This window comes from Protopterus annectens, chromosome 6.part0 (genome assembly GCF_019279795.1).
Source record: "Protopterus annectens isolate FY-2018-M chromosome 6.part0, PAN1.0, whole genome shotgun sequence".
In the NCBI taxonomy this organism is placed as follows: domain Eukaryota; kingdom Metazoa; phylum Chordata; order Ceratodontiformes; family Protopteridae; genus Protopterus; species Protopterus annectens.
In genome coordinates, this window is record NC_056737.1 from 388,478,431 (window position 1) to 388,495,561 (window position 17,131).

General features: G+C 39.7%; 1 protein-coding gene across 7 annotated transcripts in view; it reads right to left on the minus strand.

Annotated features, from left to right (window-relative positions):
- The window catches only part of RALGAPA1 (Ral GTPase activating protein catalytic subunit alpha 1), a 5,382,632-nt gene that overhangs the window by 2,157,178 nt on the left and 3,208,323 nt on the right, over positions 1–17,131 (minus strand). For all 7 annotated transcript variants that reach the window (XM_044074134.1, XM_044074135.1, XM_044074129.1 and 4 more), the window contains one exon: positions 12,067–12,260. In XM_044074134.1, the coding sequence (XP_043930069.1) occupies positions 12,067–12,260 (194 nt within the window). The remainder of the gene's footprint in view (positions 1–12,066; positions 12,261–17,131) is intronic.

Here is a 17,131-nt window from a genome sequence, read left to right on the forward strand (position 1 = left end):
GATATACTCAAGGGTACTGAGGGCATATCAGATTTTAGAACAGGTGTTGACGCCCCATATTTTTCGGACCAATCTGTCAATGCCAATCAGCCAGCACAGATCAAACAAACTACTTTGCATCAGACAGCTTTTTCCATCTTTTACACCACTGATGTTCATGATATTAAGGATGTTGTTAGGACTCATCGGAAGGTTCTTATGGCAGACTCCCATATTAGAAACACCTTAGGTGACACTCCAGTTTTTAGGTATAGGAACAAGAAGAACCTAAAAAGACTGTTATGTGATAGGAGACCCACAGTTCTATTATCCTCTGTTCCACTCAGTGGGACGCATAGTTGTGGACATTGCAATTTCTGCAATTACATTAATCCTAGTTCCACCTTCATACATCCAGTCACTAACCATTCATACTTTCTCAAGGCATATGGGGATTGTATGACCAGTCACATCATTTATCTTGCCAACTGTTCCATCTGTCATTCTTTTTATGTTGGCAAGACTAACAGGATCTTTAGGGACCGCATACGTGAACATCTTTATAGCATCAGGATGGCACATAAAAACAATGCTCTAGCCAGACATGTACTTGAATGTGGCCCCCTCCATGTTTTTAGTTTCAGGATTTTAGAGACAGTCAACATCAGTAGTAGGGGAGGGGACATTAGGACACATACAGAAGGTAGAGAGAATTTTTGGATCATGAGATTTAGGTCTGACAGTCCACCAGGTTTGAATGTTAAGTTATCTGTAAAACCTTTTTTGAAAATGAGGAGACTAAAGACTTATAAATAATACAGAATATACACGATATACACATATGCACAACATTTTCACATATAGAGCGATGTATTATCATTGTTATTACTTTTCATGTTTCTACTTTTATGTTTTATAATTGGCACATATTTTGTGATGTATACATATACACATTTTTTACTCTGTTGGCCTTTAATGCATTGGCTCTGTGATTTGCCACATTTAGTCAGCATTTTGACATCTACTTATACATACATACATTTATATAAGTTTCTTGTATGTTGTCTATTTATTATGTTTTAATTGGCTGCTTTTGTAAGCATTTTACTTTGCTGACAGTTGTTTTAAATTATATTAATGATTGTTTTTCCCGCCTTTTGGAGTATATATTAAATGATTGACAGCACAGTTGTGTTGAGTCTGATGAAGCCTGAATAGGTGAAAGCGCTAACTCGTTTTTTACAAATAAACTTTTAACCATTTTGGAGTGTTCTGATATTACTCTACTACAAGCTGAGTAGTTTTGGATATTTACTGTAGGATCATCTCGTCTCTGCCTGCTGTGTTCCACTTCTCCGTTCTTGCTGCTATATCTTTTTATTTAATTTACTGTGTCTGGAGAAGTGGTTAACTCCACGTTCCTGTTATACCCTGTGATAACTAAAGAAAGCCTTGTGATTATCCTTAGTGTCCTGTGCAATTTTTCTCTCGAAGCTGGCCTTAGACGATTTTATGAGTGCCCGTAGTTTTTTGCTAATACTAATCAGAGATGCCTTCTCTTTTTGGGATTTTGCTCCATCATGTAGTAGCTTCCTCCTTCTATTGTATAGTTTGTTTACGGCTGGGGTCCAACAGACAGGACGCCTGCCTTTGGAGGATTGGCCCTTGGTTCTGTTTCGGATTGCATGATCCATGCATTCCTGAAGGTGTTCATAGAATGCGTTTATAAAGGATTCTGCGGTCTGGGCTGTATTTTCCACAGGCCCGGGGGCTTTGAAGGATTCCACCTCGGTTTTGAGGAGTGTGAAATTTGCTTTAGAGAAGTTTTTCACTGTGGTTTTCTGGGCAGTGGCTGGGGTCGGGATGTGAATATCTAGTGAGATTAGTTGATGGTCTGATCTTACCAGTGAGGGATACACTTCTGGTCTGGAGCATAGAGTCCCCATGTTGGTGATGATCAGGTCCGGTATGTTTTCCCCTCTTGTGGGAGTGGTAACAAGCTGTTCCATAGCATTTGAGTTTATAAATTCTAGGAACCTTTGGGCTAGGGTGTTGGGAGCTAGAGTAATGCTCCCAATCTATGTTTGGGTAGTTGAAGTCGCCCAATATAATGGTGTTTGAAGAGACCTTCATATTTTCCAGTGTTCTCAGGAAGGCCGAGTGGGGTTCCTGGGTTTGGGAGGGTGGTCTGTAGCAGGCTATAAACTGGAAGGCAGTTTTACCCACTGTTAATTGCACATGTATAGTCTCTGACGCTTCGTGCTGTGCCACCAACTTGGAGGTGTGGGTATCTTTGACGAGTATTGATACTCCCCCCTCCTTTTGTGGTTCGGTCCAAGTTTTGGGGCCGAAAAATATGGTATGAGGTATAACCTGGTAGTGCTGGGGTGCTCTCGCGAGCCTTGAACCAGGCTTCTGTTACTGCACAGATATCGATGTTCTCCATGCTAAGGAGAGTTTTGAGTGTGTGCATCTTGAAGTTTAGACTTCTGGCATTGAGTAGCATTACTCTTAGTTTCTTATCCCTTGTGATACCTATGGAGGTGGGTTTGTCTTTTGAGTCTTGCCTAAAAAAGGCACTATGGGGGTGGCAAGAGCCTTTGCCAATATCCGAAAGCCCAGGGGTGAGAGGTGCAAGCCGTCCCTAGCGAAGCATCGTGGCTTGTCGAGCATGTCATCCCAGGCTGACAGGCATTGGATCCTCTTTGAATGACACCAATACTTAAGCCAATTGTTGAAATTGATAATCTTGTCTTCATATTGTGGCATCATTCTTGGTGAGGGTAAGATGCTACTCAAGGTCAGAGTCATACCGGCCTGGGCTACATGCTCAGAGAGCTCCTCTATGTCTCTTTTCATGTAGTCCAGGGAGGTACGTCTCAGGTCATTCACACCAGCATGGACAATGACTGAGTCATATTTGTACTTGACTTGGAGTGACCTGAGTGCTTGTGTTATGTGGCGGATCCTAGCGCCCGACAGGCAGCTCACCGTGACCTTCTCCTTGTTCAGCCTGGTGAGCGGGACATCAGTATGCCTGACGATAGAGTCACCTATTACAAGTGTATCAGGTGTGTTGTTTAGCCTTAAGGGCTGTGACTGTTCGGCACACTGGCTTTGTGAGCTATGTGTTACACGTGTTTTGTTTTGTTTTGGGGTAGCGGTTGCTTGGGTGTCTGCTTTGGAGGTCTCTGTTGTGTACGCAGATTTTTATTTAGAGCCTCCGAGTATGTTTTTGTGTGTTTATGTGTTTAGTTTGCTGTCGTGGTAGGTCTATGTGAGACTGGAATTGTAGTGAGTGTGGTTTCCTTCTCCTCCTGACTGGTTACGCCAGTACTGAGTTGAGAGAGTTTAGCCTCCAGTTTGGCTATATGGTTGCATCTCTCACATGTGTTGGAATTTGTTGGGAGGAGGCGAGGGTTGTCTGTGTACATGAGGCAGTTGTAACATTGCCTCAAGATTCCCAGATTCACTAGCTGGACCGGAGAGGAGATTGACAACTGACCTTTGGATATGCTAGAATAGTATTGGGAATTCCTTTATAATTGAAAAAAGGGCCAATGGGGAACAAGGTACTCAAGGGGAATTTGTGAGGGTGTAGTGCTTTTAATTTTTTAGTGCTGACTTATATAATTGCTTTAGTGAGCAAGTGCCAGGCTTTAGAGTAGGAATAGGGTGTTTATTATGAGAACTAGATCAGTTCTAAGGGAAAATGTGAAGAGCAGACTTTGTGGAGCCGAGAATGGTTTAAACCCAATTAAGAGGTGTTGCCCGATGCTGCGCTATGCGCAAAATTGTGCAAAGCCGTGCTAAAGCGGGTTTTATACGGGGGGACTTGAAAGAGCTAGAAATTGGCCCAAAACGGCCAATAGACTACCAGAATCTTGTGCTGGGAACACTCCTCCAGGGATAGATAGGCTGCTCTAAGCTCCCCACTGCCAATGGTGAACAAAGAAGCCTCCCTTTATCCAAGAAAGGAAATGGGCAACACAGGAACTTTCCAAAAGTCCAGAATACAGCAAAGCCTGTATTTGGACTACTCTAGGTCAGGAAAGACGGGAAACAAGGATACTTTTTTTTGTTTGTTTTTTTGCAACAAACAGCAGGAAAATACAATAAATATGTAACACAGGCTAGCGCACTTGAGTGTGTAGCCTCAACAGGTAAATGCAACAAACAGGGCAAACTTTAAAAGTGCAGGTGCAAAAACAACTTTAAACAGTTTAAAACAGTTCAAGAAGCAGAAATACTTGCAGTTTAGCTAGATCGGACAGTCGCCCAGGAAAGTGCTAACACTTTTATCAGGTTAGCAGTCGCTCTTTTAGCCTCTCTGCTGCTAGCACCACTCTGCAGGACCACGAGGAGCTTGGTTGAGTAGTAACAAGTGTAAAAAACGCGCCAAAGTGGGTTTTATACAGGGGGACTTGAAAGAGCTAGAAATTGGCCCAAAACGGCCAATAGACTACCAGATTCTTGTGCTGGGAACGCTCCTCCAGGGATAAATAGGCCGCTCTAAGCTCCCCACTGCCACTGGTGAACAAAGAAGCCTCCCTTTACCCAAGAAAGGAAATGGGCAACACAGGAACTTTCCAAAAGTCCAGAACACAGCAAAGCCTGTATTTGGACTACTCTAGGTCAGGAAAGACGGGAAACAAGGATCATTTTTTTTTCTTTTCTTTATTGCAACAAACAGCAGGAAAATGCAATAAATATGTAACACAGGCTAGCGCACTTGAGTGTGTAGCCTCAACAGGTAAATGCAACAAACAGGACAAACTTTAAATTACAAGCGCAAAAGCGCGCTAAAGCTGTCTTTAAAGCAGGGGGTTAGAAAGAGATAGGAAATGGCCCAAAACGGCCAATAAGCTACAAGTTACTGGGCTGGAACCACTCCTCAAGGGACAGGTAGGCTGCTCAGAGCTCCCCATTCTCACTGGTGAACAAAGAAGCTTCCTCCCATCCAAATAAGGATATGGGCAACACAGGAACTATAACACAGCCCAGAGATCAGCAATACCTGAAGACTGGACTATTCTAGTTCAGTAAAGGCGGGAAACAAGGATATATATATATATATATATTTTTTTTAAGTAGCAGAAATTAGGTACAGAAACACAGTAAATGCTTTAATTCGGCTAGCACACTTGAGTGTGTAGCCTACCAGTTGCCTGTATCACTCTGCTGGACACCACGAGGAGCTGTGCGGAGTTGTATACAACAACAAACTTTTTAAATCACAGATTCGCTAAGAAAAGAAAAAAAAAAAAAAAAACTGGCGTTTTAGGCAGAATTAGTTAAGACAGCAAGAAAAGCAGAAAACTGATACTTAATCACTCCAAATTCACTATTTTGTCTCTCTGCTGTTGTAGACTCTGCAGAACACCTGGAAGGCACTTGCTGAGCGGAATACAAGCATAAAAACTGTGCAAATGAGGCTTTTATAGCAGGGAAGTGGAAGAGATAGAAATTATCCCAAAATGGCCAATAAACTACTAACGTCTGGACTGAAACCACTCCTCCAGGGACAGATAGGCTGCACAAAGCTCCCCTCTCTCACAGGTGAACAGAGAAACTTCCTTCTATCCAAGTAAGGTAATGGCAACACAGAAACTTGTAACACAGCCCTGGATTCAGCAATAACCTGAAAACTGGACTATACTAGTTCAGAAAGATGGGAAACAAGTATATCATTTTTTTTTCCAGAAAATAGAGCAGATACAATCAAAATTAGCCCAAAAAGGCCAATAAACTACCAACTTCTGGGCTGAAACCACTCCTCCAGGGACAGATAGTCTGCTCAAAGCTCCCCTCTCTCACAGGCGAACAGAGAAACTTCCTTCTATCCAAGTAAGGTATGGCAACACAGAAACTTGTAACACAACCCTGGATTCAGCAATAACATGAAAACTGGACTATACTAGTTCAGAAAGGCGAGAAAGAAGTATACATATATATATTTTTTTCCAGAAAATAGAGCAGATACAATCAAAACAGCACTTTACCCAACTGACCAGTTAAAAAGCTTAAAACTGAGCTCTGTTCCAGCAGTCTTCAATCAGACAAGTTCTAACTGCACAGTCCTGCCACTAGGGTACAGAGAAACCTTCGCCAAAAGACTGCCTGGGTCAGTGCGCAATTCATACAAACAAAGCTAGATCCAGCCGGCCTGAATCTATTCTATGCTACAGCAAACAAGGCGTACCGGTTTCAGAAAGAAACAGTTCAAGTAAGCATGCGCAATAAGCCTTTAACCAGAAATTCCCAGCTCAGAAGGGCAGAATCTAGCCTCTCCTCCCACAAGAGTGCAGACCACAAACCTTCTTAATGTAAAATAACTGGCCTGAAGCCCAAGTCCTTAACCTAGAACTAATACACTTTTAGAATAAGACACTGAGAGCCTTCAAACAGCAGTTCCCAACTTAGAAGGATGTACGCTACTTGTCCTGCCACAACAGTGCAGACCTCAAACCTTCCTAATGTAAAAGAACTGTTTTGAAGCCCAAGTGCTTAAACCAAGGGCCTTAGAAAAACAGTTACAATTTAATCAGGCTACTAACAAGCAGTAATAAAGGCAGCAGAATAAATTAGAGTACTTTTAAAAGAGGCAAAAGCAAAATAAGGTAATAATGCAGGAAGAAACACAAATACAGTAAGGCAGTTAATGCAAAAAAAAATTTTTTTTTTTTGAGATGGAGGAAACAGAGCAGATTAAGATACAATAGGGGAATGCCCTTCCCAAGTGCTCTCTCTGTACACTGCAGAGGAGATGGGACTGGTAAGAGTATCCAAAATCAAAATATGATCTCACTGTACTCAGTTGAGTGAGCGAATGAGATGGGTCCAGGAGGAGTGTGCAAAAAGAGATTTACAGCAGGGGCGGGCAATTCCAAAGCCACCAAGATTAACACCACAACAAGAAACAGGGACGGTGGGTGGGGAACTACTGCAGAGATTCAGACACACACACAATATTTACTGAATCCAAGACGCACAATATTTACTCACTCAAATCTTAAATAAGTGCAGAAAATATACTTAAATCAGCTTATGTCCAGTTGATATATGCAGACAAGTCTCAGTAGCCAGCAACTCGATTTAAAATGATTCCTTGCATCTTTTCAATATATTTTCTTGACCAAGACAGCACAGTAATAACCATTTAGGAAATAACTCAATTAAGCTGGTGCCCCCCAGAAGCTATAGGGGTTGTAAATGCTCTGGGTTGCATTTCAGAGCACTTCCCAACCTTTTAATTCAAAAGTGGTCTAAACAAAAATCTCAAGTAAGAAAAAGAATTTCAGTCTTATTTTTTTCTTTCAGAGAAGACATAAGTTGTACCCAAGGCTTAAAATTCAAAGCTGACAAAAATAGTAGCTCAAAATAAATTAGCAAGTCATTTGTGAGGATACACAGATCCTGTATAGAAATACTGCCTGCCTCCCTAATCCCCCAAAAAGACAGTCACTGCCTATGCAACCCTCTGGTGTTAGACTGGGATGAAAGCAGAGGTTCAAATGGCCACAGTCATGTATTTCAAATGACTGCTGAAATACATAAATGTAGCATGCCTATTTATTCCTCAATCATAACTCCCAAAGGAAACCAGCTGGACATGTGCCTGATGTTTGATTGTGAGGAAAGTGAAACTAAATAATGACTGCAATAATGTATTCTACTTTGCTGCTACCAGGCAGTACACTGCCCCTGCATGAGCTAAAGTAACTTTCTTTGTATACCTCTGAGGTCTGTTAGAAAAATAAAGGAAAGGATGACTACCACAATTCCCAGCCCCCACATAACCTACGACAAATTTCTGTACACAAACATCAGAGCAGGGATGCTTTAGAATGTTTGTGGTTGAGGGCAGTGGCCATTATCAGTTTAATCCTAACAGGATCATATCACAATTCCATTCAGGCTAAAGAGTGCAATCAGAAAATGAAAGCATTTTTTCCTCATGTTTCCTCAACCAAAAACAGCTTTTATGGGGTCTTCAAAGTCAAGGATGATTAAGGGAGTCCCCTGTATCCATTTATACAGTCTGGACAATGGGGACCACCAGATTCCTAGATCATCTAAGTGTCTGAATGCTCTGTGACATACGCTATACCTTACTTTTGAAATATGTTGAAGAACAGGAAAAACAAAACGAAATTGAAAAATGGTTCACCACTGCAGCCAGAACGATTGTAGCAGAAACGCAGGTTTATTTAATAAAAAAGAAAGCGTTTTCGCCTCCAGAAGACCGGAAGCTTCATCAGCAAGTAAAGAGCTAAAAAGCTCATACATTTAAAACATAGGGGGTGGCGCCAATTGACGTCATCTCCATAATCTCAACAATGTTGGTTAAAGGAGCAACATCAAAGGAGAAACAAGTGTTTAAAATATTTAAAATATTTAAAATTAAACACATTTTTTCAAACCAATTTAAAAAGACAGGTATCATATATAGCATTAGTCTGTCTTTGTATAGTCATAATGCAGAACAGAAATGACTACACATCTTGTACACTAGCTAAATCGGGTCTCCTAAAATAAGAACAGAAACAAGTAGTAAAAGACAAATGTGTCAAATGGAACAAAGTTAATGTTAACTTAATTACCTTGACCATCTTAGGTTACAAAAGGTGAGTATTAACTATATGCAAGGGAGGCAGGTAGAATATGAATACTCTGGTTGCAACACTTCAAAATGGTATATAAAGTAACATATAAAAACTGGGAACGTATAGCATGTGTTATCATATTCTACCTGCCTCCCTTGCATATAGTTAATACTCACCTTTTGTAACCTAAGATGGTCAAGGTAATTAAGTTAACATTAACTTTATTCCATTTGACACATTTGTCTTTTACTACTTGTTTCTGTTCTTATTTTAGGAGACCCGATTTAGCTAGTGTACAAGATGTGTAGTCATTTCTGTTCTGCATTATGACTATACAAAGACAGACTAATGCTATATATGATACCTGTCTTTTTAAATTGGTTTGAAAAAATGTGTTTCATTTTAAATATTTTAAACACTTGTTTCTCCTTTGATGTTGCTCCTTTAACCAACATTGTTGAGATTATGGAGATGACGTCAATTGGCGCCACCCCCTATGTTTTAAATGTATGAGCTTTTTCGCTCTTTACTTGCTGATGAAGCCTCCGGTCTTCTGGAGGCAAAAACGCTTTCTTTTTTTATTAAATAAACCTGCGTTTCTGCTACAATCGTTCTGGCTGCAGTGGTGAACCATTTTTCGATTTACTTTTGAAATATAATCAATTGTTAGCTACATTTTTATTGATACCCAGAAGAATACTGTGCACATCCCAGCATTATTGGATGTGTGCATTGATAAAAATAAGTGATATTTTTTTCACACACAGATGCACATCACAGCAATGCTAATTTTGTACTTAGTTCAGCAAATACATTGTACACTAGTACTGCTGCACAAGATCAGTGACTGCTGTTTAGCAGTCATCAAACAGCAGCAGGAATAAGTCATTTTTATTTACCTCACAGATATTCCTGATTTTAATTTTGCTCTGTCACAATAAATCCAGTCATCAGACTTTTATACTTATTGTCTAAAAATGCATGTTGATGCAAAATGTTTTAATCTGGTAACTTTTTAAATGAATTAGGGTAATATTTAAAATGTGTTCCTCATTTTAAGACTTTATTATGCTATCATTTTTATCACTGAACAGAATTCTTCAGCAAAGACGTTGAGAGTTACAGTATCAGTTGTTCTGCCAGTATGTATAAAAACCGTGAAAGAGAAACCATCCCTGAAGATTAGAAGCATCAACTCTTCTTAAACTCCAAAGTTTGCACTGAGATTGGTCACCCTGGGTTGCTGATCCCTCTAGTGCCTACTTTTGTTTATGTTCATTACAGCTTTGCCCTAGCAGGGTCATATCACAGTCCTGTTCAGGTTAAACAGTGTAATCGAAAATTAATAAATTTTTTTCTCCTCAGTTTTTCCCCAACCAACAGCAGCTTTTGTGGGGCCCCCACACAGCCAATGATGATTAAGGGGCCCCCTGCAGCCACAGCTATTGCAAGTACCTAAAGCTGGCTATGTTAATTTTAGTGAAGAGTATGTCCACCAACAGGGCTTGACTACGCCAGGGACATTCTGTCATTGGTAAAATATTTAATGAAATTGTAAAGCTTCTTACTTGACAAAATATTGTTACTGTAATTAAAGATCTTTGAATTTTGAAGGAGATAATAAATAAGAGTTATTGTCACTTACCTGCTTTATTAAGTCTATAAGCTTGCTGTACTAGCTTTTGCTGGTTTGGCAGACATGTTACCAAATAACAAGCATAACTTGCAGTGGTTGGGGGACCCCCAGCAACCACAGGGTTTGCTGGTGCCTAAAGCCGGCTATGCTGTCAGCGAACTTATACCCAGAATGAAATATGCCTTCTTAATCATTGTCCTTTCCTCCTCTCACTGTGCATCCTTAATGCAGACTACCGAGGATAAAATTCAAAGAGTTTAACACATCGCCTATCATAGAGAATACCATCCTATTAACACTGCCAAATGTCCCTGGCTTCCATTTTGAGCTTTTGCTTAATTCATTTATAAACGCTACTCATTGACAGCAATTTCCTCTTCTAGAAACAATACTTTTTACTAAATAGAAGACATGCCCCTAAAGGAACTCTGATCAGAGTCAACTAGTTAGGCCTCCCTTTAAGTTACAAAGCACATGATGTACTTCATCTAAAACTGTGCCCTCTCTCTGGAACAATTTCCCAGAACAAAACGAGTACAGAAAATCTCATTGATCTCAAAATGAGACTAACAGCGTGCCTTAAAGACAGAAGCAAAGCTCATTATTGATGGAACCAGAGTAATAACCAAATCTGCAACAGCCATATAACTCCTGCTATCCTGCTACAGTGCTGATCAAACATTGTCTGTGTGACCAACTGCTTCATATTTTCTCATACTGGTATTGTTACGAAATTTCTCATACTGTCAAAATTTGGAATCTACTCTGCTACGTTTTAGGTAAGGCTTTATGTCTTTTATACAGAAAACAACGCTTTTTTTTCTATAGACTAATGCATTTAACTAATTGCTGCAGATTTGTATGAATATTTCCTACAGCTACGTAATTTCTGTCTGTCTGGATGTTTTTCTCTGCATTACTGATTGCGTATTTTGCATTCGAGGTTTACTGTACTTTGTTGGTGTCTTATTATATTTGCCTTTGGCACAGGTCTTGGCTGAAAATGATTCTTAAACTAATCTGTCACTTGTGAGTAGCCGGAGGTAGTGGTTGCTGATTTTGTTTGCGATGGTTGGTCAAAAGATGCTGAAGTGAATCTAATTGCATTCTTTACTGAGTCCAATACTTATAGCAACTTTTTCTAATATGTTCTACTCAATCTTTTATTACGGAGATCTGAAAGTCAGCGCTGGAAATATTATTTCTTGTAAAGTATTTATTTTCCACTGTTGTCGCCCTCGCCAATCACTTGTTTTGATGCGTTCCATTTTGGGTATGATTGCTACAGCCAGTTAGGTCCCTTGCTTCACTGAAGCAGACCTGATTGAGAGGAGCTAACAAGTAAAGCAAGGGACCTGATTGGCTGCAGCCATCATCAAGGAAGCAAGTTCTTTCGGGGGGGGGGCGAAATCGCGTGACGGCGCTGCCGTATGAACAAGCGATTTTGAAACTCGCGGCTGCTTCATATGGGGACCCTCATAAGTGGGGAGATAATCGGGGGCTCCCCGCAGCCGCGGGTTTGGCGGGTGCCTAACGCCGGCTATGCAGTGAATCACTGCCGGCATACAAACATTAACTTCTGAAGATAGAGACACAACATAACACAGCAGGCAGTATGAAGGTAAAATACTGATTAACACTAATTTGAATTGCAATTCCTAAGGTCCAAAACCACAGCAGCAGTGATATTCTGTAGCCTTAAACACATTTCGATCAAATATGATTCATTCAATAGTGTTATCAACAAAATGCATTTCAGATCAATTGTGGCACTTTTTTGAAGATAAAATGAGTCATAGATCAAATGTCATGTACATAAACATATACGTACACACAATCACAAACCTTGGCTAAATTCTGCCACAGCTCGCAAAGATAATCAAAAACCTGAGCATGGATTTCAGGATCTTTTATGAAGTTGACATCGCCTAAAATTCCCAGCATTCTTCTCCACATTACTGTTGCCACATCTGCATGCCATCCAGTCAGACTACCTCCTGCCATTACACTACAATCTTCTGTTGGGAATTCACTGGTTTCTGTTAAACACAACATAAAGGTCAATCAGTTCAATAAAATGTCCTTTGGATTTCTGCATCGAACAGTTCTGTCTCAACAATAAAGCAATAATTAGCATGCATACACACCAGGACCCACAGAACATCAACAGTTTTGAGAACAGTTAACCAACTGTATGTCTGACAGAGATTCTTACACAGCAGGCAACTCGAGCAGGAAAGTAAAGGCTAGTGAGTTTATGTGTCAGGGGGAGGAGGTTAGTGAAGCAATCTTATCTTTTGTCCTTGCTGTGAAGTTCGCCCTCCTCAATTATTTTTATTGAACTATTTGTTTACTGTGTAAGTGGCTGGTTGACAGACACTCTTCAGCCACAACACAAATACAGCAGTAAAATAAAAAAATAAAATTTCAGAAACAGTAAATAAGAAATAACAGCACAAATGACAATAAGTAGTGCATCAATAACCATGTAATATTACTACTGCAAAGACAAAAGCATTCTGGAAGAGATTATTAAGTGAAATTCTACATTATTAAACAGAAACAGATTGTATTTTTTCCTATCAATATATACATACAATTTTTATACATATACACACACACACACATATGAGCATAGGTTCATAGGTAGGTACTAGGCTACCGGAGCAAAGGGCCTAAGCAAGCCTAGCCAACAAGGTTCCCTGGCTTACGCCACCCAAGAAAGTTATTTTCCTGTGCCACTGTCGAGCAGAGACACAGAAGTGATCCCCGGGGTGTATTTCCTATTTCCCATCCACTCATCAAGATTTTTCTTGAAGAGTGCTATTGAAGAACTTTGCTTGACATAGATGGGTAGCCTGTTCCAGAGTATGGGAAGTCTCTGGGATAGGAATCTATCCCTCCAGCATGTCCTGTTTATTGTGGTGACAAGGTTGAGGTCCCTAGAGTGTGTAGCTCGGAGGGACTGCATTATTAAATTATCAAAATGCAAAGGTATCCAAAATGAATTGATTAATGTCAGCATTCCGAAATTCGACATACTGGAAAATTCAAAAAATCTATAACAGAAATGATTGCAAAAGAAAACACATTAAGTTTACTTTTGCAATTAGAACACCAAACCCACACCACCCATTTAGATCACATTTGTCTGAATAATGGTGGTGTAATGGAAGTAGCTTTTGAAAGGTAAACTGCAGGGCTAGGATTAGCAGGTATTACCTGCAGTGGAGCACCTTATTAATAACTGAAAAGCTGTACACTGACCTTGCCTTTCAAAAACTCTTTCTGTAACACTACCACTAATCTAGATAACTTGGACAAACACACACACACAGAGACACACACACACACACACACACAAACCCACAAGTATGCCCTCACTTAATCCTACTTTAACCCTAATTCACCTGCACTCACTCAAACACTCATACCCCCTAATGTCAAAACCTTCAGAATATCTAAAAGTTACAGCACTACTTCTCAAACCTACACTTGTCTATCCATCCATAACCCCTTTTTCCCATTTTTGCAAATATTTGGAGTATCACATAAACAGCGACTATCATCTAGAGTCAATGTTCACACCACCAACTGGCCAGCCATGTCATAAATTTTCTTCTAAACCTACACTCATCTTACTCAAAAATATTTATGTAGTACATGGAGTGCGGTAATTACTCCATGATATCTGAAAAAAGACAATTCAGTTAAGCACTACTACAGCTTGAGACCTGATGTTAACAAATGTTAAGCATCCCCTGCTTAACTTAAAAGTTAGGTCTCTCTGCTAGGCAGTCAGATCTTTCAGTACTGACCAGCAAAGACAGCGGCAGGATAAATAAAAAACTGATTTTTTTTTTTGCCTGCTGTCCATACAAGGAGCATGTCCCTAACTTCCTGTTATAAACTTAGAAAGTAGACAGAATAAAAGAATGTGTGTTTGCCTGCATTTTCTGAAGGATACAAAGTTTGAAAATTAAATGTATGTTATTATTTTTGTGCCTTCAATCCTCAGCAATTTTTATGTAAACCACGGATTTTAAGAGGAACAGACTAAACATGTGAGGCAAAATCTTGACATTCTGCAAAAATCTGGATAGTTGACAGTAACGGCAAGCTGAGTATAAACATACCAGACTGTGTTGCAGCATTTTTCTGACAGTGCTCACTAAGGTGCTTTAAGAATTTGAAAACCATTAAAGCATTTAGCGCACACCCCCCCAGCAATGTAAGATTTGTCTAAACTTCTTATGGCTACAATACATTCCATCAGAAAAAAAAGCAGTGAAATGTATTGTGAAATGTCTGAAAACCTTCAAAAAAACAAGTGACTCACACAGATACCCATGTATATATGAGCATGTTCACTAATAATGAACATTCAAAATACTGAATGAAAAACTGTATAAAAATACTGACCAAAACAATGAGCTTAAAACAATTTTTTTTTTGGGGGGGGGGTTGGAGGGATCCACTCTGCACCCCCCCCCAGGAGGGGCATCCCCTACTACTCAAATGTACCAACTCAAAAACTGCACAACAGTGAGGAAAGGGACAAACTTTATTCCCCCACTACTGTGTAAGCCCATATTTAAACATAGAAAAGGTTGTAAAATACCTTTCGGTCAAAAGCAATTTAACGTAAAAAGACTGCAAACTTGTTTTCAACAAAGTGATCAGAAGATAAAATAAACTGCACCTATACATAGGGGTTCCTATCATTTAACTGAATGTTCTTTTGACTGAATTTCAAATGGCCAAACACAACATACTGAAAATTCATTTGACTGAATCACTACTGACAGAAAAATGTCAAAGTGTATAGGCAGTATATTGCAGTGTTATTTCTAATCACAGGAGTTTTTAGGAAAGTGAGTTTAGAAGAGTATGCATGGATTGGCACTGATTACTCATCATGTCACACCTACAGATTGTGGTGTTTTTTCTTTTTCTCCATTATGCAACCGTGGAATTAGGATGTGCACAAGTAAGTGTAACTTTTTATGCTGCATGTATTATGCAGAATGTTTTCTATCAATTGCGATTCAGTGAAAAGTACATTGTGTAAGTAAACTTACCGTAACAGTAGATGTTTGAATGATCACTGTTGCAGTAGCCTTAGCTATATAGGTTATATCCTGCCAAGAATATGAGTGAGACAGCTTCCAAAGCTTCAGAGCACCTTCCACATGCTCAAACTGGCAGACAGCTCAAGCAGAGCTGACTCAAAGGCAAGTTTTAGTGTCAAGCCCTTTAGGAGCTTTCTTGCCAAAAGAGAGAGGGAGACTGAGCCCTGAAAGAACAATGTTAGGAAAAAATAAATAAATAAAAATAAATAACCACACCCTGGCAAAAATATACCAAAAAACAAAGGGGATAGAGGGAGGGAGTGGTTACTGCAGCAGTGATCATTCTAAAATCTACTGTTATGGTAAGCTTACACAGCTGTGTTGTGTTCATCATATTGGTCACTGCTGCAGTAGTCCTGGTTAAATGGTTAGATTACCGTAGCTTCCTACATCTGTAAGGTGGAAAAACAGTCCAGCAGCTCTTGGAGAATGGTTATTGCAAAGCCTGATCCAGACACAGAGAAGGAACCAAGCCTATAGCGCTTTGCAAAGGTATATACAGAGGACCAAGATGCTGCTTCTAGATTACTTCTGGAATCCAAATCTTACCAAAAAGCTATAGCTATGATATAGTGGGCCTTGACACTGCCTGAAATAGTTTTGTTGTGATAAGTATTATAAAGGGTAATACAGTGGCGGCTGGTGACTTCAAATCACAGGGGCTGCAGTGCACAAAACCACAAAAAAACTAACTTTAATTAAATACGCTGCCCTGGGTGGCAAACCATCATTATGAAAGTCCAATCAAGACAAAAATAAGTGTAGAAGAATAAAAATATTTCAATGCATTGGCTGCATGACAGCTTACTTAATATCTAGATGGAAACAAAAGGTTGTGAGGCATGAAAAATAAATTACTTTTAAATACATTACTGGAATGCCAGTCAAAATCAAGTATAAGAAAAACCAGAAGCACTCAACTCAAACTACTTCTCCTTGCACTGCAGTTCTAATTATAATATATTCAGCTTTATTAAAGTACCAAGCAACATGCTGAAAGTAGAAATCTATGTGATGCCCCACTTGTAAAAATGTTTCTTATCCAAAAGACCTGCTGCCTGACAACGCTTCATGGGGAAAACATGATAAAAGTAAAATGAAAAGCAAACAAGAAACAAGCTCAAGATACATTGCTTAAAGGATTACTGTACAGGTTATGGACCACACATGATTGGCATTCTGTTTAGTTTAAAGCCTGTAGAGATGACTGGAAGTCTCCAACAAGTGTAATGAGCTTTTTAAAATAATGGAATCCTGTCCTTTAATACCCAAGGCTTATACATTATCTAGTCAAGTATTCTCTGCATGGCAACAACAGAAAGGCTTTCAATGTTGGCAATTCTTTAACAGTATGCTTATTAAAGCTTACTTGCATCTATGTCAGACAAGCTTACCTTATGGTCATTAAAGCATTGCTACTTAAACACAGAGCAACAGGCACTTTGAGTAATAAGCATAAATCAACAGTACAAAATATGACAGAAACCAGACCATTCTGCAAAATCAAGGACAGATGAAAAGCCACTGTAGTACTTATGCAGTGTGTCCTCCCCATCCAAGGTAGATACAACTACTCCTTGCCTTGCTTGGACACATCCAGAGTCACTACATGGGGGAGTGGGGTGCAACAAGCATGTCACAATTTGAAATCTCTCTGGCTGACTGTGATGGCCCTGACACATTTGTCATACCTCTCAACTTCAAGAGCAAGAAATCTGGACAAAGCCATACACAGAAGTGGGACAAAGGCACAACAAGAAGGACAATTTTTAAATATT